The sequence below is a fragment of the Cygnus atratus genome, chromosome 7, assembly GCF_013377495.2.
Source record: "Cygnus atratus isolate AKBS03 ecotype Queensland, Australia chromosome 7, CAtr_DNAZoo_HiC_assembly, whole genome shotgun sequence".
Lineage (NCBI taxonomy): Eukaryota > Metazoa > Chordata > Aves > Anseriformes > Anatidae > Cygnus > Cygnus atratus.
Window position 1 is genome coordinate 13,928,571 of NC_066368.1, and position 27,946 is coordinate 13,956,516.

The 27,946-nt window shown below is 56.6% G+C and overlaps 2 protein-coding genes across 6 annotated transcripts; one reads left to right on the plus strand and one right to left on the minus strand.

Annotated features, from left to right (window-relative positions):
* Positions 1-678: 678 nt before the first annotated feature.
* MFSD13A (major facilitator superfamily domain containing 13A) lies at positions 679-27,946 on the minus strand. 5 transcript variants are annotated; one of them, XM_050711907.1, is made up of 10 exons: positions 27,199-27,946; positions 13,150-13,243; positions 7,573-7,841; positions 7,036-7,115; positions 5,802-6,251; positions 4,771-4,888; positions 3,698-3,794; positions 2,798-2,969; positions 2,297-2,490; positions 679-2,101 (listed from the first exon to the last, which is right to left on the minus strand). In XM_050711907.1, the coding sequence occupies exons 3-10, from the start codon at positions 7,735-7,737 to the stop codon at positions 1,848-1,850; spliced, it is 1,530 nt and encodes a 509-aa protein (XP_050567864.1). In that variant the 5' UTR covers positions 7,738-7,841; positions 13,150-13,243; positions 27,199-27,946; the 3' UTR covers positions 679-1,847. The 5 variants fall into 5 exon arrangements, with proteins under 5 accessions (XP_050567864.1, XP_050567863.1, XP_035403628.1 ...); XM_050711906.1 differs by lacking the exon at positions 27,199-27,946 and adding an exon at positions 27,106-27,149; XM_035547735.2 differs by lacking the exons at positions 13,150-13,243; positions 27,199-27,946 and adding an exon at positions 12,710-12,774.
* C7H10orf95 (chromosome 7 C10orf95 homolog) lies at positions 20,591-21,919 on the plus strand. Its single transcript, XM_035547549.1, has one exon. It carries the CDS (start codon positions 20,591-20,593, stop codon positions 21,263-21,265), a length of 675 nt encoding a protein of 224 aa, XP_035403442.1. The 3' UTR covers positions 21,266-21,919.

Below are 27,946 nucleotides of genomic sequence, written 5' to 3' on the forward strand. Positions count from 1 at the left end.
TGGCTAATTGCTGCGCGGAGACAGCACCTGTGGTCCAAGACTGCCTTCAGAGCAGGCCTTTGTGCTGAGGTAGGATGTTCAGATCTCTCTGGTGGTGTCCAAAGCTGCTGTCCTCGCCAGTCATTATCCCCAGAGCAGCTGAGGGGCTGAGAAGCTGTAAGAGGGAGCGAGGGGGAGGGTGCAGGCACTGAGGGCAGCCCTGGCTGAGCAGGGGTGAGAGGGGTGATGCTGCTGGCATGGGAAGAGCTGGTGCCGGCCCAGGTGCTTGCTGAGAACCAGCAGGCAAGCTTCCCTCCCAGGGCAGGCCTGGGGACGTGGCTCAGTGCCCAGGCCTTTGTGCCACCTCCAGAACAAGCTGGTGAAGGAACAGGAGCAGGGACTTGTCAGACTTGGTTCTCAATCCCTACAGTCTGAACCGAGTCCTTAAATCCCGCTAAGGCCAAGGTGTAAGACGTATCTGTAGCCACCTATGGGACTTAAGTTTTCATTAATGGTACCTTTCTGAGCCTCTGCCAGCTGTAAGTGGGTCAAGCAGCATTCCAAAATACCCTAATTGCAGCTCAAGCTCCTGCTTCTTTCCCACCTCATCAAGGGAAGCTGCACCTGGGGCCTCACAGGGTTAGGTGAGCCCATGCAGGGCCAGATGGGTGGCAAATAATTCAACCAGGACCACAGCCATACAGAAAAGATCTTTAATTTATGAAATGAAGAATCAAACTTTGTTAAAATCTGCACAAATAAGTTATGATTGAACTATTGAGAACTACAGAAGCCCCGTGGCAGAAACACCTTGGTCCGAGACGGGAGGCAGCTGTGTCCTGAGGCAAAATGGCAGATCTGTGGGCTGCAACCCCAGAAGGAGCCTGGTACTGAGGCTGGGGAGGCAACTAAGTGAAGAACAGCACGTATGTGAGCGAGCACACCTTGTCCTGCGGGAGGGCACAGGGCAGAGCACTGCTGGCCCCCACCCAGCCTGCTTTGGCACCACACTCACCCTAGGGGGTTGCAGGAGACACTCCCTCACCCTGGGGACTTTTGGTGACCACCTGCCCTGTCCTTCCCCCTTGGATCCGTGGCTCAGCAGCCAGGTGGACAATTGACCTCTGGGGCACTGTTTCAAGCAGAGAGGAGCTGTGGTGTCTGTCCTTCCCCCCAGAGGTAAAATCTCACCCCTGTGACTACCCAGCATTGTGTCAAACGGGCTCCCGAGTGAAATCAAAGGCACAAAAGCAAGAGCTGCTGTCTCCTCCCGGCTGCGCTATCCCCTCTGCAAAAAGGCAAGGCACCAGGGTCAGCCCTGGAAGAGGGGCATGACAATCCCCTGGGTCACAGGGATGCTTCCCTGACCTGCACCTCACAGCCCCAGCCACCAGGGCAGGTTCACACAGCACTGTATGTGGGAGAGGGGGTACCAGCTACTGGCAAGGCCTTCAGGGTCCTCCCATCCCTTCTGCTGTCCTGAAATCTCCCCTCCTTGGTCACCGGGTCCCTCAAGAGCAAGGAAAGGCTCCTGTGTGCTCCCTGCCCTGCTCTGCCCACCAGGGATGTGTATGTCTCCAGCACACGTTGCACCCCAGCTCCTCCTGCCCTGAAATTAGCAGCCCCCTGGGACCAGCTAGGTTAAAATGCTCTTGCTCCTGTGTCAAAGCCACTTATCCCCGGCCCGCTGCGTGCTGAGCACTTCTCTGCCTTCCCCAGCAGCCCCTCCTGGAATGAGCAAGCACTGGCCTTACACCATTTCACAGCTGAATTGTAAATGCAGGGTCTGCTCAGTCAGCAGTCCCCTCACCTTGCCTGCAGTCCTGCCCCAGCCTGCAACCAGGACGGCCCCAGGGGCTCAGACAGCCCTAGATCATTTTCACGTCTGGCGCTTCACCCTGCATCAGGCCCTGGCGCTGAGCCTTCACCATCTGCAGGCGCTTCCCGTGCAGGCTGAACTGCGACCAGGTGAGGAGCTGCAGCAGCGCGCACGCGATGGGCACGAAGACGAGGAGGTAAAAGCAGCCCTGGCGAAGAGTCGGCTCCAAGGCGGCGTCAGACTCCAGCTTCGGCTGGGCGCTCACCACGTTGCCCAAGGGGTTGCGCTGGAAGATGTCGTAGCCTGGTGTCAAGAAGAGGTCGTGAGACGGGACAGCGGGGACACTCATCTCTTCTCTCCCCACGGGACTGGGCGTGGGGACGCAGAGACCAGCGACAGCTTTTTCTGGAAGAGCTCTCTGCATCCACCCGCTGCGGAGGGGCCTGAACTCACGTCCTCCCCCTGCCACCCCGCTGCTGTCCCCCGGGGCGGACTTACCGGTGTAGGCACAGAGCAGCCAGGTGCCTATGAGGGGGGCGAACGTCTGTCCTGGCTTGGTGACCAGAGCGACCATCCCAAAGAGCAGCGCCGAGGCCGCCTGCTTCCTGCGGTTCAGGACTAGGTCCTCGTCCACCAGGTCGGTGACCACCAGGTTGAGCAGCTTACAGGTCCCTTCTGTGAACACGCGGTTGCTGCGGGACAACAGGCAAAGCACTGAACAGGGGCACCAAGAAGCGATGGGAACAGGCGAGAGATCAGAGAAAATGGAGAGAGGGAGATGAGAAAGGTTCCCTGACCCTTAAAATAAGGGCTTCAGAAGCCCCGGCTACTGGAGGGGAACCAGTCACTGCAGTGACTTGTCCCGAACTGGGTGCTGTCAGAGCTGGGAGCCACGTGGCTTCTCTGTGAGCCTGGCTACTCTTCCTTGGGGGAAACAAGGACAAGTCATTTTCCTTCCCAGCTGGCAGAGAGCAGGGGAAGTGAGTGCTGTCTGCGTACCTGGCTATGAAGATGCAGAGCAGATAGACCTGATCAGGTCCTGCCAGGAGCATGACGACGCTGAGAGCCAGCTTCAGGAAGAAGAGTCCTCGGACCACAGCGTAAACCCCACAGCGGCGGCAGAGGGACAGGAAGTAGAGGTTGTTGAGGTGGGGGGCAATGTAGGAAACACCTGAGCAAAGACAGAGGCACAAATAGCTTGAGAGAGTTTCCGTACCCACCATTCCCCCCGTACCAATAACAACAGAGAAGACAAGGAGGGTAGGGCAGGAGGTAAAAAACAGCCCCCAAATACACACAAGAGAAGGTAGCTGTAGTAGATCTACTTTGTGGGTTTGTGACACAGCGCACGCTCTTCCTACAGAGGGCAGAGCGCGTGCTCTACTTCATCAACCTGATGAGCAGGAAGGAGGAAAAGACTTGCCCATTATTCCACAGGGGCTGGGGCTCAGCCCTGGAGCAGAAGCGAGGGAGAGTGGGCAGCGCGACCAGACCTGGCCCACACGCAACTCTCCCAGGGTGGCTCTAGCCCTGCAGGACCAGTGCCCACAGATCTGGGGCAGCCTGGACATGGTCCATGTGGCACAGGAGGAGTAAATTAAGAGCTGCATCCTAGAGCCGTATCCACAGACACTAACATCATGCTCAGAGCAATACCTGTGTGGAGCCATGGAGTCAGAGTCCAGCACTTTGTGCTTTTCACTTCTAGAAAAGGCTCCAAGTTACTCGTCTTGTGCCCAGGAAGGAGGTTCCAGGGAAGCATGTAGGGTGTGTCATGTGTGAATCTTACAACCCAGAGACCCGTATGCACCTCTCCCCAGCTGGGGTTTGGGAAGGCAGAACACAGACTCAGGCCAGGCCCTGACCCAGCTGCTCCCGTTAGTGCTGTCTGAAACTCACCGAGGAGGAAGGATCCAGTAGAGACAGAGATCTGGTCTGACAGCAGGTGCTCCAGGAATAGGGGGAAGAAGTTGCTGTTAAAGTGGCAGTGAAAAACCTGTGAAAGCAGCATGCAGACAAGCCGGTCAGCAGGAACAGCAGTAAGAGGGAACAGAAAAAGCTAACAGCCCCCTGGACGCTTGACTTGGGAGTCCCGTGCCAAGGGATCGTGCAGGATTGGCCTCCAGTACCTTAGCATAGCAAGAGCTTGGCTGTGGAGCTTACAACCCTGTAGGCTTTGAGACTGCAAAGCTGCAATGCCAGCGGCCATGCCCACTGCATGCCTGGGGCCAGTGCTGCGTGCCAGCTGCCAAAGCATTCCTCGCTAGTGAGCTCACAGAGCACACAACAGGGCAGGGCAGGGCAAGGAGTCCACAGCAGCGGCCACCGGGATTTGAAGGAGGAAGGAGTGGCACAGCAGGTGGGAGGAAGCAGCTGTCAGGATAACAACAAGGCAGCAAGGCTCAAACACAACGATGCAGGCATTAAGAGCCTGCCTGAGGGGAACCGAGGGGAGGCAGAGCTGTGACGGCAGCACACCAAGCTCAGGGAAGTTGGGCATGCTGCTGGCATTTGGTAGTAATTGAAGAGGACGAGAAACAGAAATGGCAAAAAAACAGCTGGGAGGTGGATCCAGCTGGACAGTGAGAGCAGTGACTTGAGGCTCGGGAAAGCAGGAGGAGACGGTGCTGACAGCCAAGCCAGCAAACTGCCCTCCTGAACCCTTCCCACCACAAACCAGGCCTCGTGCTTCTGCACCCCAGATGGATGATTACAGCCAGCCCCTGTAATCCAGCCTGCGCTGCAGAGAGGAGGCAGCACCCCACAGGTGCTCGGGAAGTTTCCTCAGGTCACAAGCAGGGAGAGTGGCTACCAGCCGCTGGATCCCAGCCAGTACGTGCAGGAGGCCCTGAGAGCAAGCGGGTGCCAGAAACACCCCTGCCCTTCTCGGGGAACTGGTGTGCTGCTGAACCACCGAGCAGCTAGAGCCAGGCTGCATCCTCTGAATCCCAGCGCGCCGCTGCTGCACCTACCTGGACCAGGTTCATGCAGACAAACCAGAGGAAGTTGCGATGCCGCGTGAGCTGCTGGAGGTATTCTGCCAGGGTGATCCTCTTCTCCTGGGGGACGGAGAGTTTCTCGATGTACAGCCTAAAGGGAGAGGAGGAAGAACAAACAAAAACCAAAACAACTGTGATTCCTTCACAAGCAGGGCAGAGCCCCTGTGCAGATGCTGAGCCGTCCCTTTTCAGCTCCCATTCTGACCTTCCTTCTCTCTAGACCGAACCAAAAAGAGCAGAGTCTTCAACAATGTTGGCAAGAACAAAAGGCTACAGGTCTCCCAAAGAACATTTGTTTCCTGAGCCCACAGTTCAGATTTCTGTCCATAAAAGCATTCTCCTGTCAGCCATTACACTACATATATGCCCCTACCCCAGATTAGCTCACCTGGCAGACCTCATCAGGACCTGCTGTGTTAGTACAGCGTAAAGCTGGCAGCTTGGAACAAGAGACAAGTGAGTATAACACGAGACAAGTGAGGCAGCCCAAGGAAAAGCAAGGGAGCTGAATGGGGAAACCAGCTGCATCGTGGCCCGCGCAGCCCAGTCACCATCAGGCAGCTAAAGCGAGCAAAAAGGTAAGGGATTCGCTTGTCCTGCTCCGCAGGAACCGGGCAGCAAGGTGGTCTCATGCTCAAGCAGGAATACTTCCATGGTAAGCTGCTTCTGACGTTTCGCCACTCACAGGCCTCAGTGGGTGCTCTAGATACTAACTCATTTCTCGTTCCAAACACTGGGAAGGCCACACAGCAGATCAGGGCTCCAGTTTGGGCCAGGGGTTTCACGAGATAGTTTTGTCCTATTTTCAGAGGGCCTTAGGAACCAGTGTGACCTCAGGCAGAGGTGATTCTGAAAACTGTATCAACAGACAAGAACCACAGATGATTAACAAAAGTCTTCCTTGTCCTGGATCTTCTCACACATTTAGTTTGCTGTGGTATGTAACAGGACCCTATAGATCTATGCCAAGCCTTTGTCCCTGCTGCAGAACTGGTGACACTTACTGTTTTAGGGTTGATTCCTGGTCCCATTTCGCTTTCCCATCAGCCTCAAATCGCTGGCGGAGCAGCTGTGTGGCCAGGGTAAAACCAACGATGGAGCAGAGGGCCAGCACGACGCAAAATATGCGAAAGGAAAAGAAGTCTTCCTTGTTCCACACTGTGTACGACATGAAGACAGAGAGCGAGCCTATGGCACTGAAGAGAGAGCAGCAGAAGTTGAGGCTCGTCCTGTCTTTTGCCGAAACAGCCAGGTCTGCGAGCAAGGCGTTGTGATGGAGGTCGACCATGGTGAGAAAGCTGTCGTACATGCAAAGGCAGAGAAGGAACTGCACGCCAGGATGAGCCCAGGCGACCCAGAAAGCCAGGAAAGAGATGGCAAAGAGAGGGCCATTGTGGCTTAGTGCTCTGAGCCTCTTCAGAACTACTTCCGGGGAGGAAATCTCTGCTCCTGGCCTGCAACAGAAGATAAAAGTTTTAGACACTTGGACAACACCCTGCATGACCACATATCCTTGCTTTCCAAGGAAGTTGTGTAAGTGGCCCAGACGATAACGCAGCTTTTGCTCATGTAACAAACACCCACATAAGATAAATTCTCATCTAATATATGAATCCACAGAAAACGTGGGCTTAAGAAGGCCAAAAAGCACAAAGAAAAGGGATCCTTCTTCTCCTGAGCAAGGGTCTCCCCGATAGCGCTGCACTGTCTGCTTTGCGTAATGTAAGTTATTTCAAACAGCACTTAAAAAGTTTTCAGTAGGTGCAGGAAGCCACACCGTGATTTTCATTAGAAGCTCAAAGCAAATACAGGAGAAATGCTAATGATGTCAGTGGTCCATGATTCACGGATTTTGGGAACAACTGGTTTGATGTATTCCAGGTGGAAAAAAATTGTCCTTTCCCCCAAGTCCCCCAGACTACATACAGACGCTTTCCAACACCCCAGCAAAGGGCTTGGGATTTTAGATGCGGATATTTTAGGTTCTGTATGACTTGTGATTGTTAAGGGTTAGGGTCACATCTACTTGGTACATACGTGACCTCCTCTATCCAGCCAGGTACTGAAACAACATGCAAAGAACACTGAATTTCTAAGATGGCAGGAAAAGGAGGTCTTTAAAGTTTCGTTCTCCAGTAACCATTCCCATGCCACAGTTTTAAAGCTACCACTTTCACACCATCTCCCCCAGAGACTCAACAACTTCCCAGCCTCTGCTGGAAGTGGAACTTAACTTACTGCTGCGTGCTAAGGAACACCCGGTCGCTCAGCCAGCCAAACAGAGGGTCATTGAGGCTGTTCCAGATCAGAAACACCGTCTAGGAAAGAAAACAGGACAGTGAAACAAACCACAGGACAGCTCCTGCAGAGACTCGCTTTTGTTCCTGCATCAGGCAGCGCTGAGCTGGCAGGGTGACCCGCCAGCAGGAACCCTCAGCGCGCCCTCCCTGCGCCACCACCGCGGTACAGTTCCCCTGCCTGGGGCAACTGGCACGAACGCAGCGAGGCCGGTGGTTTTCCAGGCTTGTGAAACGCCCCCATGTCCCCAGGGAAAAGCCTGTCTTAAGAACAAAGTCTCTGGGTTTTCTACTCCAGCTCCTTTTCTGTTTGTGTAAGTGGGAAAAACTAAACCACCCAAACTAGCACTCAGAAGACTCCCGTGCTCCTTTCCCAAAGAGGAATACAGCTATTTCAGCTAATGTCCCGTTCACTTTTAGCAAGGACCTGTCTCAGAATTTCTTCTTACAAGGGCAGAAATCCACGGAAAAGACTAACCTCTCCTATCCAAAAGGATAGTTTATCAATCTTGTAAACAGAGACAAAGGTGTCCACGTAGTAGAGGAGAAACACGTTGTGCAAAATGGAGACGAACAGCGACAAGGACCCGTAGATCACTGCGGTGGGCAAACGGAAGAGACAAGCCGACAGTCGCAACCCCATGTCGGTGTGGTCGGCGGTCAGCTCCCCGGATCACCTCCATTTCAGATGGGACGTCTTCCCCCAACACCTGCTGCATCTCTGCTGGGGCCAATCCATGGTTGCTCCTGCAGGAGGGAAAAGAAAAATAAGTCAATTTCTTAAATGAACAAAAATTGAATCTAATTAATTGATAAATCTTTGCCAGCAAAGATCGGAACTCGTATTGCTTTGAGGAGCTGTTCAGGAGTGGATTGGGTGGGATGTAGACCAGAAGCTGCCTCACTGAAGCCATTTCATTAAGGGGAGGCCAGGCTGTGTGCTCAGGGGTGCAGCTGTCCCCTGGTGAGCTGCCCCATCCTTCGTACCTTAATGTTGTCAGCCAGCTGATTAGCTCTTTCCACCTCTTTAAAAGCAAGGTCAGAGGAGGAATCCAGCTACGTAGCTGCAAACAGCAAAGCAGCCCTCGGAAAACAGCCCCAGTCACTGACGTTTTTAGGTGCCGATGTTAATTTTTAGCCAAATAAAAGTGACAACAGCCCTGATGTTATCTCACACAGGCTGCTTTCCCCAGGCAGTCGCAGCTGAGCGCACCTGGGCTCGCTCAGACAGGAGTTTTTATGGCGAGCAGCGCTGCTGCTGCTTTGTGGCACAAAGAGACACGACCAGAAGGCGACGGCGTGCAGCAGACATGGTGCCATCACGCCACAAAGGCTACCAAAAGCCACCTAACAGCTGTCCGGCTTGCCTTGGGACAGCCTGAATTCGGGGACTGGAATAAAGATGCTTGAGCTGGGCAGCAGTATACATGGAAAGCAAGCAAGTGGAAAGAGCAGCCTCAGCCTGGAGCAACCCACTGCATGTTCCCAGAGGGACGAGGGGAGGAGAGGAGAGGGCTCCTCACACCAGCACCCACCCGAGCTCAGGGCCATTTGTGTGTCTGGTGAGGTGTTACGGGTTCTTAAGTCGGCAGCAGTCAGCTTCCCTGGCCCACACCGTCCTAAGACAACAGCGTCGCTATCTCCACACTGCCAAAAGCCAGATAAGGACCCGAGTGACTTTCCCGTTCCAGCCCCTCGGAGCCCGCCCGCACCCGATTCAGACGCATCGGGGGACAATTCACAACGCGGGGTAAGAACGAGTGTGTCGGGAGCAGGAAACCACATCCTGAGCCAGCCCTCGCGGCTTGCACCACCAGCTGCAGCAAGCCCAAGCAGAAGCAGCAGATCAAGGGAAGAACAAACAGCTGGGCACGAAACCTGATGAAACTCCAGTCCCACTCAGCACTTCCCAGAAGCCGTCAGCCTGACCACTTCTAGGCAGGATCAGAAAAGCAAAAATAACTGTCTGCTCTGCCCAGCCCGAGGAATTCCTCGTAACTGGTTCAGCAGGGGCACGCGGCGTTCGTTCCAATCGCTTACACCGCTAGACTGAAACGGGACATCGGCCCCACCCCTGGCCGAAGCACCGGGCCTCGGTTCGGATCCAGCTGCAGAGCCCTGACGGTGCTGAGCCGCCAGGCTGCATCCCCGCCGTGCCAAAACCCACGGCCAGATAAAAGGATGACACCGCTCCACGGGGAGCTCAGCCAGACAACGAGCGTTTGTAGGTGTAATTAAAGACAGACACGCTGACGAGCCTCGAAGGGAAATTGCATTTCGTACGGTCACGCACTGAAAAGGAGTCAGGAATCTGCGATGGATGGAGATGAAGGCAGAAAGACAGCAAGGCAGACAGCGTCAGTTCGGGCTGTAGGGAGCATCAGTGTATCCCGATCTCGACCACCGCCTGCACATCTAACTCCGACACACATTTCCCGTGAAGGAGAGAGGAGGGCAGATCAAGGGAAGGCGGCTAAAACGAGCCAGGGAGCGAGGCAGCTGCCTTCCGAGGAGAGGCCGAGCAGCTGGGACTCCTCAGGCACAGGGGAGAGGGACAAGAGGTGAGGCGGACGTGGAGCCGCGGTGTGCCAGGACACAAGAACCACTGTAAGGAGCAGGAAATCAGTTCAGAACACGTGGAAGTGCTGACAGGCGGCAAACACCTGGGATCTGCTGTCACAGGAGGCGGCAGATTCAAAGGATTGGACAAGTTGACGGGGAACGCCGTACACAACCCACTCAAGGGGACAGGCAGGGGATCCCAGGGAATTAGCATCACCAACCTGAGGGCTGCGTGTGCTGGGGGTGCCCCAGCAGGCCTCGAGCACAGCCGAAAGGAGACACGCAGGAAGCAATGGCAGAGCACCTGCATGCCATCAGCACCGGAATTACAGGGAAATACACGCACCCGAGCTCGCTGCTGCTCCACCCTGGGAAGTTCTCTTCCCAGGACATTGTTATCTGGGGTGCGCACAAGCACGCCTTCTACTGTGACTCTCTGTAAGGATTATTTAGCTCCTGGGTTATTACTGCGGAGGGGCACAGCTAAAGGGTGGGTGACAGATACGTTAAAAAGCCTCAAGCATCGCTGGTAACAGCTAGTCGTACACCAGACACGGCGCGGTGGCTCCGACAGCACAACCACTACCTCCGCGTGAAGGTGGACTCGCCTTTGCTCCCCAAAGGCTGTTCGAAAGCGAAGCCTGCTCTAGGCTCGGTACTTCGCACTGCACTTGACACGCATACCCCATCCAAACCACGCTTCACTAAGCACATGTTTCACAAACCACAGCTGATGAGGTTTCCAGAGACACCTTCTTTTGTCATTTATGTGCTACAGCTCTTTAAAAAAGGTTAAGTCCCACTTCCTCTCTTCTCCCCCCCCATCACACCCCACAGATGGGCAACCCCTGCAGCCAGCTGACATTTCAAAGTGATCTCACACTTTGCTGGCACAGTTGTCTTTCCCCCCCCCCCCCCCTCCCTCATCTGCAAGCATACAGATGAAAAGAAACAAATTATAGTTGCCCACGAAAAGTGGATTTTGCATCTACATCCAAAGCGCTGTGTTATTTAAGCTTGCCACACTGGTATTTTCATAACCTTTTCCTTGGGACAGAGCGTTAGTCATGGGCTATGTCAGAACTTTTCTGATGGATGAAATGAGGCTTTAAAAAGTAGGGGGAAAAAGGAGCTGCAAGAGGGAATAGCTGTCATTCATTCACACTGAACTTCTAACGCACACTCATAAAGCAACGAGCTCGTAAATTAGAAAGCGACTAGCCTTTATTTCATAACATTTCCACCTCCGCATCTGACATCTGGCGGTGCTCCTGCCAGTGACGTTTGCAGATCTTATCTTTCTGGAGAAGGATGTTTGAATACTGGCTACCAGGAAAGCCTTGCCTTTGTTTGAGAGTGCTGGCAAAGGGCAGCGGGGAACAGACCACAGTTTGGGGCTTTTACATCTGTTCTAGCTTCCCAGCCAGCTCACAGCTGGATCCACAAGCCATTGTGTCCCACAGCGACTTGGAAACCCTTTGGCCTTAGAACGAGACCCAGCTCCAGGGCCTGAGCTGCCCCCTGCCAAGCTGAAGCCTCTCGGACCGAGTTGGCAACGGAGCCGCGTGCCCTCGGCCCAACGCAGTCTGTTAAGCAGGGCCAGATGACTCCTCTGTACCAAAGCTGCTGCTCAGGACCTGGAGTAGTCATCTGCAGACCTGACCGCAGTCGCAGCATGACTCTTCAGTGCGTTCCCCACTACGTGGGCAAGGCAGGGTGGAACATCCCAAATAATGCCTCAGAATACGTCTGTGCTCGCTCCAGCGGTCACCGCAGTGCCTCTGCCGTGTATTCTGGACTTCGGGTGTCTTACTGGCTAAAGCAGAGGGACAGTAAATATCCCAGCTGTGTCTGCACAGCCACAACGCAGTAAATCCACTGGCAGGATAAGCCACCCAGAGGGGACTACTTCCAGACATTCCTCGTGGCCAGACAGGACAGGACGGGGCTGCTGGCGGCCCGGCCCCATTCCTGGAGAAGCCAGGCCTGTGAAATCGCCGCTGCTCTGCGACCCACGTCAGTAAGGCTCCCGGTGCCGGGCACGCCGATTCCTTCCAGACCCCGCAGGTGATGTTTTCAGCCTGAGGAAGCACAGTGCTGGGTGTGCTCATGGGTCAGGCTGACCGGTCAGTGACAAGTCCTTTGGGGAGAGGGGACCAGATCTTTCATGCTCCGTCCCGCCCTGCTCGTGGTGCCCAGGAGGCCTCCGCAGCACAGAAACCTCCATCGGTGCCCACCCACGGACCTACTGTTCCAGCAGGGCCTCGTCGGGTAAGAAGGGCAACCCCTGCACAAAGCTGTTTTGCTCAAACTGATGGAACCTTCGCTTAAAATAGGAAGTCTCAAAGTCCTATTCCTATCCCAGGAAAGCCCCACAAAAATTCAGGCTCCCCTGACCAAACTTTGGCCTGGGCACCCTCTAGGAGGTGGATACACCTGCCAGACTCCCAGTTTCTCCACTGGGCTGAAACCCTACCACCCATTCCCTTAGCTAACCCACCCGCTAACAGCCCCAGCGGAGCGCCAAGCGCCGTCCCACGCCCAGCCACTAACGAACTCACCCCCAGCACCCGGTGTCTGACGGGCGAAGGGGCGAACCCGTCAAAAACCCAACACCACCGGTCCAGACCGGGAAACGTACCGTCGGAAGAGCCCCGTCGGGCTTCTCCCAGGACTGTTTACTGATCCGACCACCGCGTAACTTGGTATCACCAGGAGTGTGGTGACGCCCTTTCTGGTTAAACCTCCCCCAGCCGCACCACCAGGCGCACCCCACCCAGCACCGGTGACCGTGGCCCAGCTCCTCCTCAGGGCACCCACGGCCCCCTCGAGGCAGCGGCCGCTCCCTCACGCCCCGCCTCAGCCCCCTTAGCTCCAGGGCCCGGCCGCCAGCCCTGCAGCCCCCCCCCGCGGGAGGGCGCTACCAGGGGGTATCGGGGGGAACCCCCCCCGCCGGCCCCGCGTGGGACCGGCCGGGGTAGCGGGGCCAGGCGGGCGGCCGGGCGCTACCACTGCGCGGAGGGGGGGGGGGGGGGGGGGCCGCTACCTCCTACCTGCGTCCGGTGCCGGCGCTGCCCCGCCGCTCTGTTGCCCAACCGGCGTCTGCGCATGCGCGTCCAGCGGTTCCCCGACCCCACCCCGGGGCCATTTTGCATCCTGGAGGGTGAAGCCGCCCCCCGCGCCGCCATCTCGTTTGAGGGCAGCTGGAGGGGAAGCGGCCTGCACGACGCTTCATTTGCATAGCCACGCCCCCTCCGGGCGCATTCCGCTGGGGCCCTTCTAGCCGGGGCAGGCCGGCTTCTCTATGGTCCCCCTCCGGTCTCCATGGAAACGGCGAGGCCTGGGCCTGCGGGGCCGGGCCTGGGCCCTCGGCACTGAGCCCCGTCAGGGTACTCGAGAGGGGCACCGTTTGGTCTCCCAAGATTCATTTGACATTATGTTGTCCAAAATAATAATAAAATAAAGACTGCAGTTGTCCCTTACTATTTCAGACCTCATTTCGATGCTTTCTCCTGAAGAAGGATCTCTCGGTGTGTGCGTCCCCCCCCGCCTCTCACTGCAGCGGTTGCTCTGGTCCCACACCTCACCTGGGGAAACAAAGTCCCAGTGATTACGTTTCTTAAAAAGCACAATTTAGCAATTTCAGCAATCCCTTCAGCTTACTATGCTACGTATTTGTATTTTATACTCTTTGCTTCACTTGCACCCTATTACAAAATTGACAGTAGTCACCTGAACAGGTCATTTTTATAAACTCACGGAAGCCAGGCAGTTAACGACAGCCATGCAATTATGGGCTGTATAATTAGCGAGGTGAAGGTGTTGGCCCACCCTGCACTGACCCTGCTGCAGCCCCTAAAGGCCTGTGGTAGCACAGGTGCTTGCAGTGAGCCTGCTGAAGGAGCAGGGGTACAAATACAAGCTCAATCCCTGTGGCTGAGGGCAACTGAAGGGCTGGGGAGGGGAAAAATAAAGAAAAAAGTTTTGTTTTCAAGGCACCTAGCCTAGAGTTAGTCTCTTTTTCCTGTTCTTGCTGTTGTTAAAAATTACAGTTCTCTTCTGAGAGCTGCTAGTAGTGTTTTGCTACTTTGAGAAGAACCTGAAGTTTTGGTGAGTGCCTTTGCAAAGTTCATGCTGGAGGGCTGTTCTGCAAGTGCTGACTTTATTCCTTCACCTGTGCCTGATATTCTCTCTATGCCAAGTGCTTGTGTTCTATTTTTTTCCTCTGTGAGGCTTTTCCCTTGCTAAAACATGCACCTTGTGATAGGTTTAGCAGCCATACCTATGCTCAGGTAAGCTTCCTTAGGCTCCCCACCTGAGCGTGTGGCTCTGTAGGAGAGCAGGCACCGTGGCCCTGGCTACCAGCAGCATGCTTCGGCAAGGTGTGGTGCTGTACCTGTGTGCATTCACTGCCTGGTGTGTTGTGAGGCTGTGCTGGTGAGAGGAGGCTGCAGAAGAAAGCTGCCTTCGTGAGGTCAGGTTATCCTGCTGCTCCTGATCCAAGCAAAGGCATCACCTTGGCTGTTTTTCCTCAAGAAGTGAGTATGTACACACCAAACAAATGTCTGATAGCGACTAAAGACTTATGTTGCAATACTTTAAAAGTTATGATGGCAAAACAATATAGCTGCTAGATTAAATGCTTGCAGTATGAGCGTGTAAGTGAGGGTTTCTAATTTTTGTTTGGCTTGAATCCCTCTGGAGGCAATGCCTCATTCACCCCTGCATATCCTCTGTTTCTCTGGTAGAGGCATGTGTAATAGTGCAGCTGGGGCAGTGATTCATGCGAGTGCTCCAGCCTGTAACTTTCCTAGCATCTCCTGATTGTGAAAGATAATGTAAATTGTTATTGTTGTGTGGTGGTAGGCTTCGAGCACTTTAGTTTTTGAAAAATGACAGATTTCTCTGAATGATTGCGTTCATGGAAACACAGGGTTGCGTTTTCACTCCCATTAAAAAAAAATCAATAAAGTTGCTTGTAAGCTATGCTCTGTGCTGCTGAAAGGCCACAACAGAAGGTAGTTGGAAGGGGGGGAGTGCATGATATAGAGTCCTAGATCAGCAGAAGCTGTAGCTGTTTTCCTTAGGGGTGCAATAAAAGCAGTATTCCCATGGCTATTTTTAGCTCAGAAGCTTGAGCTTAAACTAGAAACAGTGTGGGTGTTCAAAAATGTGGAGTTGTTGTAACAGAAGCTAGTTTTATACACTAAAGGCATGATATGTCATACAAGCCCAAACCCTGGATAATCTGTTTGCTGCTCTGTCTGGCTGGCTGTTGATCCCACAGAGGATCCAGCACAAACGAGCTGTGCTTTCCTTTCTTTTTTAACAACGTGTCCTCAATGTGGGGTGCACGGGAATGGGATGTCTGGTATTCTTAAGACACATAACTAAAGCGCAAATGTTTTGTTGTGATATTAGTCACCAGTGTATGACAACAGTTGGAGGAGACCCACTATGAGCATGAAATCCCTCTGGAGAACCAGGCTGTGTCACCAGCTCAGGCCTCTGCAGGAAGCCAGGAGATTCTCCCAAGAAGTCTTCAAGGGCATAAGGCTTGTAATCAAGCAGCTGAGAGAGGATGGTGCAAAACATGCTGTTCTGCTGTGCAAACTGTGTCTGTTTGATAAGGAGGTGCCTGTAGGTAACTGGAGCTAGGCAGGGGAGCCAAGGCTGCAGCAGAATGGTTTGTTTTGGAGGGTGTAAAGTCAACAGTGTATAACCAGATAATTGTAGGGGAGGCTGAAGGAACCCTTGCAGGGCAGAACTGTGCAAGGCTGCCCAGACCGTATCAGGAACGCCATGTAAGGCCGAGATCACCTAGGTAACGGTATCAGAAGTGTCAGACTTGGTTATGGATGTAGCAAAACTGAGACCAATGAGGAAGAAGTAATTAGGAGTGGAATGACTATTTGGGAGGAGACCGGCCGGAGGAAGGGAGGCATCAGCATGGCAAAAGAGTGGGTACTGGAATGAGAGAAATAAAAAATGAGGTATTAAATGAGATGAAAGGACAAAGGAAGGTGGGACTGGCTGAACAAAGGAGTGCAGACACCTGCAGATGGTAGCTGAGCCTGGGGACCCAAAGCTGCTGGGGTGAAGCTCCTCGGACAGGCTGCTGGACTCTGTCAGGTCTAGGCTGGAAAGATTTGGCATGGGGGTGGGTCAGACCAGCACCCTCGCACTGGGTGCTGCGGGAGGGAAGGGTGATACATCTAACGCAATAACAATGCTGTATTGTTTGGAAGGCGTGACTAGGAGCTTTATAGTTGTGTGCAGAATGATCTAAGTAACTGTGAGTTACTAGTGGTGTGTTAATGAGGTTATTGATTCTTCGGGTGACTTATTGGGGTGATAGATCTGTAATGGCTGGTCTCTTCAGTCAGGTGTCTCCAGGCTGCAATCTGAAGGGGGAGGGCTGGGTACTGAGGTACAGAGAGGGGCTCATCCAGGGTCTCCTAGCTTGGAAGCCTGAGCAACTGATAGTGAGATCTTCTGCTTAAAGAAGGGGGGTGTGTGGATGGAGGAGGTGGATATCAGATGAACTTTGGGGGGTGGACGGGGTGCAGGCCCTGCTGGAACACGGAGGGGATCCTTGGGGCTGTGAATGTTGTGGCGCGCAGAGAAATATGTGCTTGATCAAAGCAAGCAGCATTTAGATAAAGAGCTCCCTCTGGGAGAGGGCTTGGGTCAGAAGAAGGTGGTGGCTTCTGGCAGGGCAGGCTGGGCTCCTGACATCCCGGATCTCGTGGGGCAGAGATCTGAACCTCGAGTGAGGAAGTTCCCTGGTGAAGGGTGGCTGCAGGGGCTACTAGGTAGACAAGACAATGGTGGGAGCTTCAGTTGCTCAGAAGTTAAGCCCTGGGGGAAGGAGGATATATCACGGAAGGAGAGAGCTCGGAGGAAAAGCGGGGCACTTATTTGTGGCAGCGCAGCTGTCCTGGACCCGCTGCGTTGTCCAGCAGCAGCAGGACTGGGGGGGGGGTCTGCTCCAAGCCCCTCTGAGCAGAGCTGCGCAAGGGGGTGGCTGTGGTAGCACCAGAGCTGAGCGAAGGCTCACTCGGCAATGTTTTTTGCCTGGTGCTCTGACCTCGTTCAGAGGCTTTGCAGCAGACCTCGGAAATAAATGTCAGACCCATGCCAGATTTCAGTCTTTTCTGGGAATGCGGCTTCAAACAGCTGAAACAGATCTACGCCCCTTGAAAGGCCTGTGCGAGGGGTGGCTGCCTGGAACGCATCCTCACTGCCATTTCCGTGGCTGCTGCTCCCTCGTGGTGCTGTGGCAGTGCTGGAGCTCAGAGGGATCTTCTGGCTCAGGAGTGAAATCCTCCCCTGTGGCTGATCTAAAAGGGGGTGTCTGTGGTGTGGGGCCTGGGAGAGGCCCAAAGCAGCAGGTTTTGTGTGAATGCCCGCCGGGCAGGGTGGCAGCTCGCTCCTTCCCGGCGTGGCTTTGGTGTCTGGGGAGCTCTGGGCTGCCCACCCCACAAGGCGTGCTGGTATCGGCTGTGTCTCGGCAGGCAGAGCCTGGGCAGCGAAGCCGTGTCTGCGGGAAGGTCCACGTCCCCCTGCTGCTGCCCGGGCTGTGGCTCTCCTTGATCCCACCCAAATCCCCTGCTGCTGTAGCACAAATGTCCGAAACAGTCAGGATTGGTGTGTTTCTCCTGGTTCTAGTAATAACGTCACGCGTCTAACCTCTCAAACCCTTTCTGCCTTGTAGCTTTACTGCTCTTTGGGGAAATCATCACTCCGAGTACCTGTGTGTCTCTGTAAAGCCCTTTTATTCCTGGTGGGCTGTTCTCAGGCTGCTGTCAGTACCAATCCTTTTCCTTTTCATGTCATTGCCGCACACCGCACAGGAGCGTGTCGAACAGCCTCAGCCCTCTTCTGAGAAGCGCGGGCTGGGTTCTCCTGCCTCGCCAAGCTTTCCGTCCAGAAATATCTAACGACAATCGGCGTCGGGAGGTGCTGGCGGGTACTGGCTGCCTGCAGGAAGCTGATTGCCGCTGCACGCACCGTGGCTTTGTAGGAAGCGGATTGCATGCAGAAATCTGTGACTGTGGCAATATCCAGGGTGCAAGCCTGAAGCAGGGAGCTCCTCCCGAGCTGCCTGCTTGGTCTCTGGGTGCTGCGCCGAGCTGGAGGGCTGCTGTGTCAGCTCAGGTGCCTGCCTTGGCTGCTACCCGCCGTGCAGCATCCCACTGTCTCCCTTCGTAGGTGCTGCAAGAGCTGGTCTCGTCCATAAGGTACCTCCTCGTGGCACCTTGTGGTAGGGATGATGGAGGAGCCTCCTGGGGAAGCACTTACTGCTCCTTGGAGGGCTTTGCTGGGACCGCGCGGGTTTCGTGTTGGCTGGCAGAGTGCAGCAAAAAACCTTCAGTGCTGCTTTATCCTCCTGCGAAGAGGACACACAACCTGGAAGTGCTTGCAGGATGAAGCAAGTGTAGGAATCTGTGCCCCTGGATAGAAATTAAGGCCTGGAAGAGCCCAGCTTGCCTCCTCTGTAACGAGCTGCTGTGCTTCACTCAGATTCCTGCGATGCTGCCAGGCACGTCTGGCTGAGCGAGAGCATCCCCCTAGGAAGGCAGCCGGGTGCCCGTGCCTTAAATCAGTCCTGGTGGCGGGGGAGCAGAGCCTGGCGCTGTGCTGGGTGCTTCCTGTGCCCCTTCCCCTCCTCTCCCTCTGCTCCCTCCCAAAAGAAGCCCTTGGGAGGCCTCTCCTGGGTGAGGGATTTTTTTTTTTTTTTTTTTCTCCAGAGACCTTGACCGGAGCACGATCTGATGTTGGCAGCAGGGGGAAGGAAATGACAAGGAAAAAAAAAATGTTTTTGCTGCGATCCTCTCCCACATACAACTTCCAGCTATGGGGATGCTGGATAAGTGTGCGGGACTGACACCGGGGCTGTGGAGGGCAAACCTCAGCCCACTGTGCTGGCACAGTGACGTGAAGGAGTAGACCTGGTCACAACATCTCACTTCCAGAGAAATCCTTGAAGCTTTTCTCGCTTTGTGCTTTTTCCAAGGGAGGCCTTTGCCAAAGCTTTGCCAGATGGCAACGGTTCTGCGGAGTCTGCTCAAAAATGTGGGGATTAACTGGAAATAGCTCGTGACTTCATCCCTCCTGGTTCAGGGAAAACGTTGCTCTCGCCGTGCTCATCCCTGTACCCTTGGGGATTGCTACAGAGAAGTCGCAACAGATCTGTGGTTTTTTTTGTTTTTTTTTTGTGGGGTGGGGAGAAAAACCTGGCAGGAAGAAAGCCAGGAAGGAGTCTGCAAGGCTGGGTGCTGGAACAGTGGAGGAGAAAGGCAGCAAGTGGAGTCTCCCTGTTCTCATTTGGGATCTGGTGGTAGGGTGATGGCATGGGTGAGGAATGTGTAGGCCAGCCCTTCCATAGACGGCCGTGTCTCTTACAGTGGGCCAAGCATCTCTACAATTGCTTTGGCTTTCAGGGTACTCCCTCAGGAACAGGCTGAGCGCTAAATAACCTGTTTGATGTGCCAGCTGGGCCCAGGAACTTGGCTAACTTTGCTGTGTGGGGTGGACAACAGACTTGGTGACCCTCACTGACACATCTGTCTTGGTGAAAGCAATCCCCAGACGTGCCTGGTGTCTCTGCAGGGCACACCTCGGGTGCTGTGGCTCCCCTCGTCTGTCGGTCTGTGCTGCAGCCAGGCTCTCACCTCGCTCCTAGAGCCTGTGCACGGCCTGGCACGGGTTTGGATGTTTGTGTTCCTTGCGTCTCCACAGCTCGTGCTGCTCTTTGTGCTCCAGAGCACAGAAAGCTCCCTGAACTCACAGCAGGACCAGCCTGGTACTGGGTGGTCTCCCTGTTGGTGAGCAGGGACTGATGGGGTCAGGACCCCTTCCTCAAGGAGTGCTGCTTAGGTAATGTTGGTAATTCAGTTTTAAGCAGCTGGCTTTTGATGCCTTCTGGCTGTCAGATGGTCTCACTGTGTTTCCTGAAGTCCTGCCTGCTCTCCTTTCCTGGTGAACGAGGCATGGGGTCAGGCAGGCTGGTGCTGGCTCTCCTTTTCCTGCTGTCCCCACACAGGTTTGTTCTGCACCCTAGCTCAGCCCTGCGCAGTCTGGCAGGGCTCCGCTCCAGCTGTGGTCTCCCAAAACCAACCTTGGGAAAGCAGAGCAGGCTGAGGGTCCGCACAAGCCACGGACACTGGCGCAGTGATGGGGTCGATCATGTTGTCAGCCCCCGGGGGCGCGGGGCTGCAACTGTGCTGGGGCAGGCAGGAGCAGGGCAGCGCCAGGCTGAGGGAGACCGGTGCTCCTGTGCAAAGAACGAGCTGTGCTGGCCCTGCTTAGCTCAGGCAGGGTGGCTCTGTGCTCTCTGCGTGGATCACTGGCTCTGAAACACAAAGGATCCATGGAAATGCTGGATCCCGGTTGTTTCGCTGAACTAGAGCGAAAGGTGCACTGAAACTCCGAAGAAAAGACTCTTTATTCTGTTTACCTGCCTCGTGCTGCCACTGATGTACGGTGCCCCTCGGGGTTTTGTAGTGCTGAGTAAGGCAGACGGCGTGTTTGGAAGTAGCTAACAGCCTGCTGAAGGGTCCCCAGCGTTGTGCAGGGCCTTTACAAGGTCACGGGGCCGTCTCTCCTGCCCGCAGTGGGTTTTATGCCAGCTTATTCCCACCCGAGTGCCTTCCTTCAGGACCTGGGGGGGTTAAGTGATGGCTCCTGCTGAGCAGCTAGCCGGCACTCGCTGGCAGTGCAGCTCTGTTCTTGGCATGCTAACCTGCAGATGTGGGGAATTCCTTCTGTTAACGTCAGTTTGCTTACAGCGTAGGCATACCTGCTTATTCAGCCTGGTCCTGGAACGTATAACGATGTAAACCTCTCTTCCGCTCCCGTCCTCACAGCTGTTGACGCTCAGCAACTGCTCCGGACGGATGTCCCCGGCGTGAGGCCCCAGCTCCCGTACCATGTACCAGTCCGCCTTCGTGCCGCGGGAGTTCTGCCCGGCCGTCGTCCCGCCGCCCGCCTACACCTACCTGCCCCTACGGGCGGGGAGAGCAGAAGAGGCCGCCAGCTCCGTGATGTTCCCCCCCATCCACATGCACAACTTCTACAGCCGCCCCATCACCTTCGTGGTGGACAGGAACGGCTACCCTGACTATGCGGGAGGCCAGGTGGAGTATCATCACCTCTACGGTGCCTCCCACCCCTACTTCCCCCCGTACTACGCCTGGCACTTCCCCCCTGTGCTCCCCATCCCTCTGTACAACCCCTATCCAAGCTACAGTCCCTACGCCGCCTACCAGAGGGCGGATCAGTATCGAGACACGTGGCCGGAAGGCTTCACGATGAGAGGGGAGCTTCAGTGGGGGAAGCTTGGGAAGGTGTTTGGGCCGAGGAAAGAGCTCCCAGAATTTGTGAAGGATGATCTGCGGAGGGTTTATGGCACCTACCCACGGACCAGCGTCTCCATAACCTACCGGAAAGGGGAGTTCTTGGTCAAGGGAGACCCCAAGGTAGGAGAGCAGGAATATACGGTGGAAAAAAAGGTCATCCAGAGGGCCCTGACCCCCAGCGCCAGCGAGGCGGACGACAGCAGCGAGGACCGGAATCGGAAGAAGAAAAAGAAACCGCGACACTGATGCGGCCTGTCGCCCCAGGGACAGATGCTCCGGAGCCCCCGTGGGAGCCAGCTGGCAGCAGCTCTCGGTGCAGCCGGGAAGTAGCGCAAGCAACGGGTGCCCCCACTGGCTCCTAACTGCTCCCCCTCCTCCACGAGCTTGCGGCAGCTTCACCCCGTCTGATGCACGACGCCCGTCCTGTGAAGAAACCACCTGGCACTTGACTCTCTGTCGGGCCGGCTCTTCGGTCCCGGTTTTGTAACGAACATTTTGCTTCCCACTGGTTTGGTTGAGTGGTCACGGTCTGGTGAGGGCATCCCCAGGCAGCAGCCCTTGCCCAGAAGCTGGGCCTCTTCCCACCCTGTCCGAGGGAGGTTCCTGGAAGCCGGGTCCCTTCCTGGCACTCATCTGAGGAGATGGAATCTGGATTTCCTCCAAGTCGGAGGCAGCGCAGGTCCAGAGGGGAGAGCAGTTCTTAGGCACTGTAAAGAGCAATTGTCTGCACATCTCGTCACTGGTTTATGGCCACACCGCTGTGCTTACTCACGGTGTGACGCCTCCGCGCGGCACTTCCCTACACGCTGGCAGAAGATCTCGGTGTCCCCATCCCCTTACACTTGGTGACCTGGTGCTCGTTTCTCCTGGCCGTGTGTCCTCGCTGAAATTGCTGCTGGAGGCCCTGCTCCGGCTCTGGCTCGGCTCTGCTCGGAGGTGCTGGCTCGCTGCTGAGGCTCCTGGAGCTGCGGCACCTCCACGGATGGGTCTCCTGGGGGCAGGGGGGGGCCTGAGCTGTGCTGGAAACCCCGAGGGGTGTGAGGGGCTGGGGCTGAGTCTGACTGGCTTGTGAACTTCTGTACCTTTTAAATGATTATAAATAAACAATAAAAAACCAAATGCAAATAGTTAAATTTCTGCTTTTTAGCTGCCTGACTGCAGTCTGCTGCAAACAGCTCGCTACCTGTTCTGGCACCTTTCTGTGAAGTCAGGAGCTCGACCCGTGCAGCTCATCCCCTCAGCTGTCTCCTAATTTTCCTGGCTCGTAACTGAGCCCCCAGTCCCCAGTGGGATGCCATGGAGATGTAGTCCCCGACTCACACGTCCTCACAATTTAGTTGCTGTGTTCGATGTGCTTTTCAGGCTGCTTTGAGATTCTGCTTTTGCTCACCATCAGCACGGCAAAGGAGGGAGCCTGGGAGGGACGCGCTTGGGGGCCCTCAGTGGCTCTGAATTACTGCGAAGGAAAAGCAAGTGGATGCATTACCTAAACAAATGCAACAGCTCTGCTTGCTTAAGCAATTGCCAGAACAGCTCAGCAACGATCTGGATTTCCCCTTCCCCAATCGGTTTCTTCGAAACCCGTGAGCTCTGCTGCTAGAGAAAGCAGTGAGAGGCCTGAACCAGGAAAAAAAAAAAAGAAAAAAAACTGCTGCAGAAACCTCAGACCGAGCTGCTGCTGCCTGGCTGTGCTGCAAGCAGCGGGGCTTGCTGGAGGGGCCATGATTGTGCTCTGCTCAGTGACTGGCAGCTGACCAGGCCTGCCCTGATCACTAGCGTAGGAAAAAAGCAATTACTCTTGGCTCTTTGCTCTCCCTTGGCTAAGCAGAGCATCCTCTACACGCAGGCGTAGAGGTGGTGGCGAGACGTCTGCTGTCCCTCCACCAGGGGCGAAGTTTGTGCGTTAGATCCTTGGGGGTGATGCGGCACTCGGGTGGATTTTCTCCCACATGGATGTGGGGTGCGTGTGGATTTTTTCCGCATCCCCTGTAGCTGGCGCAGGTAGGGCTGACGAAGGGGAACGTGGGGCTTGCGTTCTGACAGTGATCAGATGCTGCATAAATTGCCAGGACCTGTGTAATTCATCCTAAATGTCGCTATTCCAGACATGCCTGGTACCAGTTTTGCACCATGTTGTAATGGAAAAAGTCCCTGAAACCTGATGTTGGCAGCCAAAATCTCTCGGAGGCATATGAGGGACGGGTGGAAAGAGCCAATTGTCTCCACAGAGCTTTCCCTGAGGTAACTCTGCTGGGTTCCCCGGGTACCTGCCAGCAGCCCTGGCTCCCGCAGCCTCTCCTGTCCTGCTGGGGGCACCTCCGGGGCTGGCAGGGAGAGAGCAGGCACAGCCCGCGGCTTTACCCAGCCCCTTCTGTTTGTCTTCTCCCAAGTCTTGTTTGGTTTTGCTGCCCGGACTCTGTACAGGAGATTGCTGGGCACACCCAGGCCCTTGTTCTGACGACGTGTATTTTTAGCACAGGTTTACGATCATCAGGAGGCAGCAATGTATTTTCTAAAGCGCCGTTCTGCTCCCAGATGGAAGAAACGCTCTGTGGTTGGGCTCTTTTTGCCTTCCGGGGAAGCCGGTGACGAGCGCCCACCACCTCAAGCAGCGCTTTGAACGTGATTTTCCCCTGCTGGCCGTAACTCACCTCCATCCCTACTTGGATCTCCCCGCAGGGGCAAAGACTCACGCGTTCCTTGCAGGCACAGCGCTCGGCTGCTCTCTCTTCTTGGAGGTTTGAGGCTTATTTGCTGCCCAGCTGCAGAACTGAATCCATAGGGCATTTGGGGGTGCTCTAACGCCTATGGAATTCAGTTCTCAGAGCCAAGCAGCCAGTGTGCGCTGCCTTCCCGTCGGCCCGCCCGGCTGCGTCTCCATCTGCGGGGAGGAAAAAATAGAAAAAGAGCTCACGGTGACGGCGATGATGATGACACAGTGCAGGCAGCGAGCTGACACACGTTCTGCAGCTGGGAGCCGCTGCGAGGAGAGGGCTCTGGCACCTCCTGCTCTGCCCCAGATGCAGCGCACGCAGCTGTGGCTTTATTTGGAAGCGTTGCTCGAGCTGGCTGCTGTTTTTTTTTTTTTTTTCCCCAACGCTTCCACGTGTCACCCTGTCACTTGGAGCTGCTGCGGAGTTTCGTGCCGGCCCTGAGCTCTGTAACCTGCTGGAGCTGGGGGAGAAACGCGGCTTCTTCCAGATGTGGTTGTCATTCGCAGGTGCCTGAGGAATCCTGCCTGCATGTTTGCCTCGTGCGCGGGCAGCGACGCAGCACGTCCCTCGGTGTAAGCTGCTCTTCCTCTGCTTGTCCCTCTCTGAAGGGGCACAGCAGGGCAGGGGCAGCACTGGGGGGACTGCTCGGTGCTCTTGTAGCAAAACCAGCACTTGCTGAACGCCCTTGAGCTGGGATGCACGGGCTGCTGGATGGAGACGTGTTGCGCTGCAGGTGGAGTGCAAGCCTGCCCGCCTGGGGCTGCGAGAGCCCCCAGGGCAATTCTGCAGCTCGAAATGAAGCAGTGAAAGGCATTTTCCAGGCAGCAAGGTCCCTTCCAGCCAGCTCAGATACAGCAGATGGGGAAGGTTGGGGCTGGGCTGGGACATCCTGGTGCACCCAGCAGCTACGCGTGCGCCCTTTGCTCCCTGCCAGCCCCACGCCTGGTTTGGGAGCAAAGGGGCAGGTGGGGACCCCCGTGAGCTGCTCAAAACGATGTTCATTTTCAACCAAACCAGGAGGCTGGGCTGGCAGCTGACACGCACAGAGAGGCGTCTTTTGGCTCAGCGGTGATTTGACAGGGCTGTGACGGCAGCAGCAGCACGGGGTGGCCGGGGAAGGAGCGCAGCTGGCGGGGGGCTGCGGCTCTGCCTGCGCGCCGGAGACGAGCCCCCGGCTCTGGTGGAGCAGCAGAGGGAAGGGAAACGACACGCGCGCTTTGGAGCCCCGACAGAGATTTTGGTGGGGGAAATACCCAGCAAATGTCTGCGCCGGGAGCCAACTCCACGGTTACTCAACAGCCACCCTGGGGCTCTATTTTTGTCTGCCCACGGGGAGCCAAGTTCAGCCGGGGCAGCGCGAACCCACTGTGCCTCCCCTGCTCCCACTGAGCTCACTGTGCTGGGGGGGGAGAGGTGGGCTCAGGGACCCGGCTGTGCTATTTTTCAGGCTGCTGTGGCTTGGCGGAGAGGTTTTTATAGCCCTGAGACCCCCACGCTGAGAAAAGTGGGGTGATTTCCCTCCTCCTCTCCCCTGGAGATGCTACGGCTGCAGCAGGCTGTTGGGGTCCGGCTGGGGGGTGCTGGTATTCAGCCCCAGGTAGAGACTGGGGGCTTCGAGGTGCAGCTTGTGTCCAGGGGCTCCTTGGCCAGCCTCTGGCTGTTTAGATATGTTGAAATCCTTTGCGCTTTCCTTTCCCATGCTTTAACCTCCTCTCCAATGTGTTTCCCCCAAAGGGCTGCAGGATGCTGCCACCCAAAGCGCCGGCCACCCGCCTTCAGCCCTTGGCCACCCCAAGCAGCTCTGCTTCCAGGAACCAAAAGGCAAAGGCGAGGGAAAAGCCTTCCCCGGCCTTCCTCCGCGTGCTGCTTTTCACAGAAAGGGAAAGAGTCTCAAGCAGAGGAGCTGGGGTGTTAACCCCCACACCCCCGCCCTGCTGGTGACGGGTGCGGGGGCCATGCAGGACAGCGCAGTGGCAGCCTGGCGCGTGCCCTGCTGTCCCCATGCACGCCCAGATAGAGCAGGGCCAGCTCCAGGCAAGCTCTTTTTGGTGCCCTGCCCCTGGGTGCTGGGGCGGCCCATCTCCCGAAGGCCCCGGGGCAGCGTGACCTGGGCGCGATGGGAAGCGCGCAGGGGCTGAGGTGCAAACCCCAGGCTCCGGCTGTTTCCTCTCGCTTGTGGCTGTTCCTGCGAGCAGCACCCCTGGGACCAGGGACATCCCCGGGGCATGGCACCACGGGCAGCTGCAGGAGGCAGGGGGATGCGAGCCCCCCAGCGGCGCTGGGCTCCTGGGACGGCCCTCCTGCTTTCCCAGCCGTCCTCTTCTCAAATAGTGCCTATCTGGGGTTTGGGGGAGCCTGATATGCTGGCGCAGCTCCCCATGTGCCAGGCTCATCTCCCCCTCTGGACTCTGCCTCTGCTTTTTGGTGTCCCCATCCCCAGGCTGCCCCTGCCCGCAGGGTCCCCACGCTGGGGCCCAGCTCCTGTGGCCCAAAAATGCTGGCGAGATGAGAGACACCCCAGGCAAGTGGGTGGCCAGCGGCATGCTGCTGCTGCTGTGGGGTTTCCTACGTACCAGGGCTGAGTGAATCGACCTGTGGGAGCCCCTGCTCCCCCGTTTGCTTCCTCTGCAGTGAGTGAATGCTTTCAGCGAAGAAATAACCCCGCTGAGCAACCCAGCCCTGGCCCTGAGAGCAGAGCAGAGACAGCCCTGCTGGCAGGCTTCCCACGAGCCGTGCTGTGCAGGGAGGCGAAGGGAGGACGAGGGAAGCAACAGCAGGAGGGGGCACCGTGGGTCGGGGCACCGCACCCGGGCATCACACGAGTGCAAGCCCCCTGTGTCTTTGCCAGAGCTCAGCCTCCTTGCCAGGACCCCAGGTACCGCCGCTCAGCTGTGAGAAGATTTATTGCTCTACGGGGCTGAGGAAGAAGCAGCGCCCTGGTTTTGGCACCGCCAGCTAATTAACACGGGAGCTACTGATTAGGCAGGACATGCCCAGGGCCGGGCAGCGGTGTCGCGTGGGCGTTCATCCAGCCTGCCTCGCTTTGTCTTCCCAGGAAGCCTGCAGAAATAGTTACACACGACACCCCCCCCCCCCCCCATCCCGAGTTAAAATATCAGGGGGACGGGTCCGGTTTCGCAGGTCACCCAAAAAACTACCGATAAAACCGAGGCTGGTCTGGAGATGCTCGTGCCCGCAGGTCTGGCAGCCTCTGCCAGGAGCCAGCACGCTGTGACCGGCAGTGAGACCTCAGCACATCCGTGCTTTGGCTCCCTGGGGACAGCAGCAGCAGGGGAACCCCCCCCTCACCCGGCCGTGCCAGCACCCCATGGCTCCGGCGGGGACCCCGCAGAGCACGACCCCGGCACTCACCGTCAGCTCCTGCCCCGGCTCCGTCTCTGCCGCACCGTGACTGCGAGCCGCGCGGCCGGAGGCACCGTTAAATATCGCAGCCGACTTACTCACTTCTCTTCCTGGACGGCGGCGTGCAGGGTTTCCACCCACTTCTTTCACCTTTGGTTTCCAGGCTTTCTGAGAAAAGGGGAAGCCGTGGGAGGGAGCGACCGGCATCCCCGTGCCAGGGACGCAGCCTCCGGGAGCTCGTGGCCCCCCAGGAGGGGGTCCCAGGACAGGGGCCCCCGGGAGCCTCCGGGAGCTCGCTGCGTGGTGCTGTGGGGCCGGGGGGCTTCTCCTCCCCGGCACGGCTCGGGGGAGGCTCAGCCTCTGCCTTTGGGGATGAGAAGTCCCCGCGGGACTCGGACGCTTCCTGGCATTGCCCAGCAACCTCCTCCCTCACTGCTGTGCTAACGCAGCTCCTCTGCGAGCGGTGTCGGTGCTGGGGCTGACATCCACGTCACCCACACCTGTGGCGAGCGCTGTCCGTCCTCAGCCTGCAGAGCCCTGTGCTTTTAACCCCGCAGCATCCCCTCAGCACCTCGCCGGGACGCGTACAGCACCGCGGCCGGGCAGGTGCCCTGGCGGGGGGAGCGCACGGGCCTGGCGGGATGGCTTTTCCGTCAGGTCACGTTGCCCGGCGTCCTGTTCCTGTCCTGTCCCCCTCTGGCCGCCGCGTGCCCGACCATTGTTCTGCTCAGAACTGACGTCAGGTCCCCCGGGGTTCCCCTCCGCCCGCGGTTTGGAAATGAGAGGCTGGGGCCCCGGCGGAGCCGGCGCTCCTCGCCCTCGCGCCTTAATGGACGGATCAATCGATCGT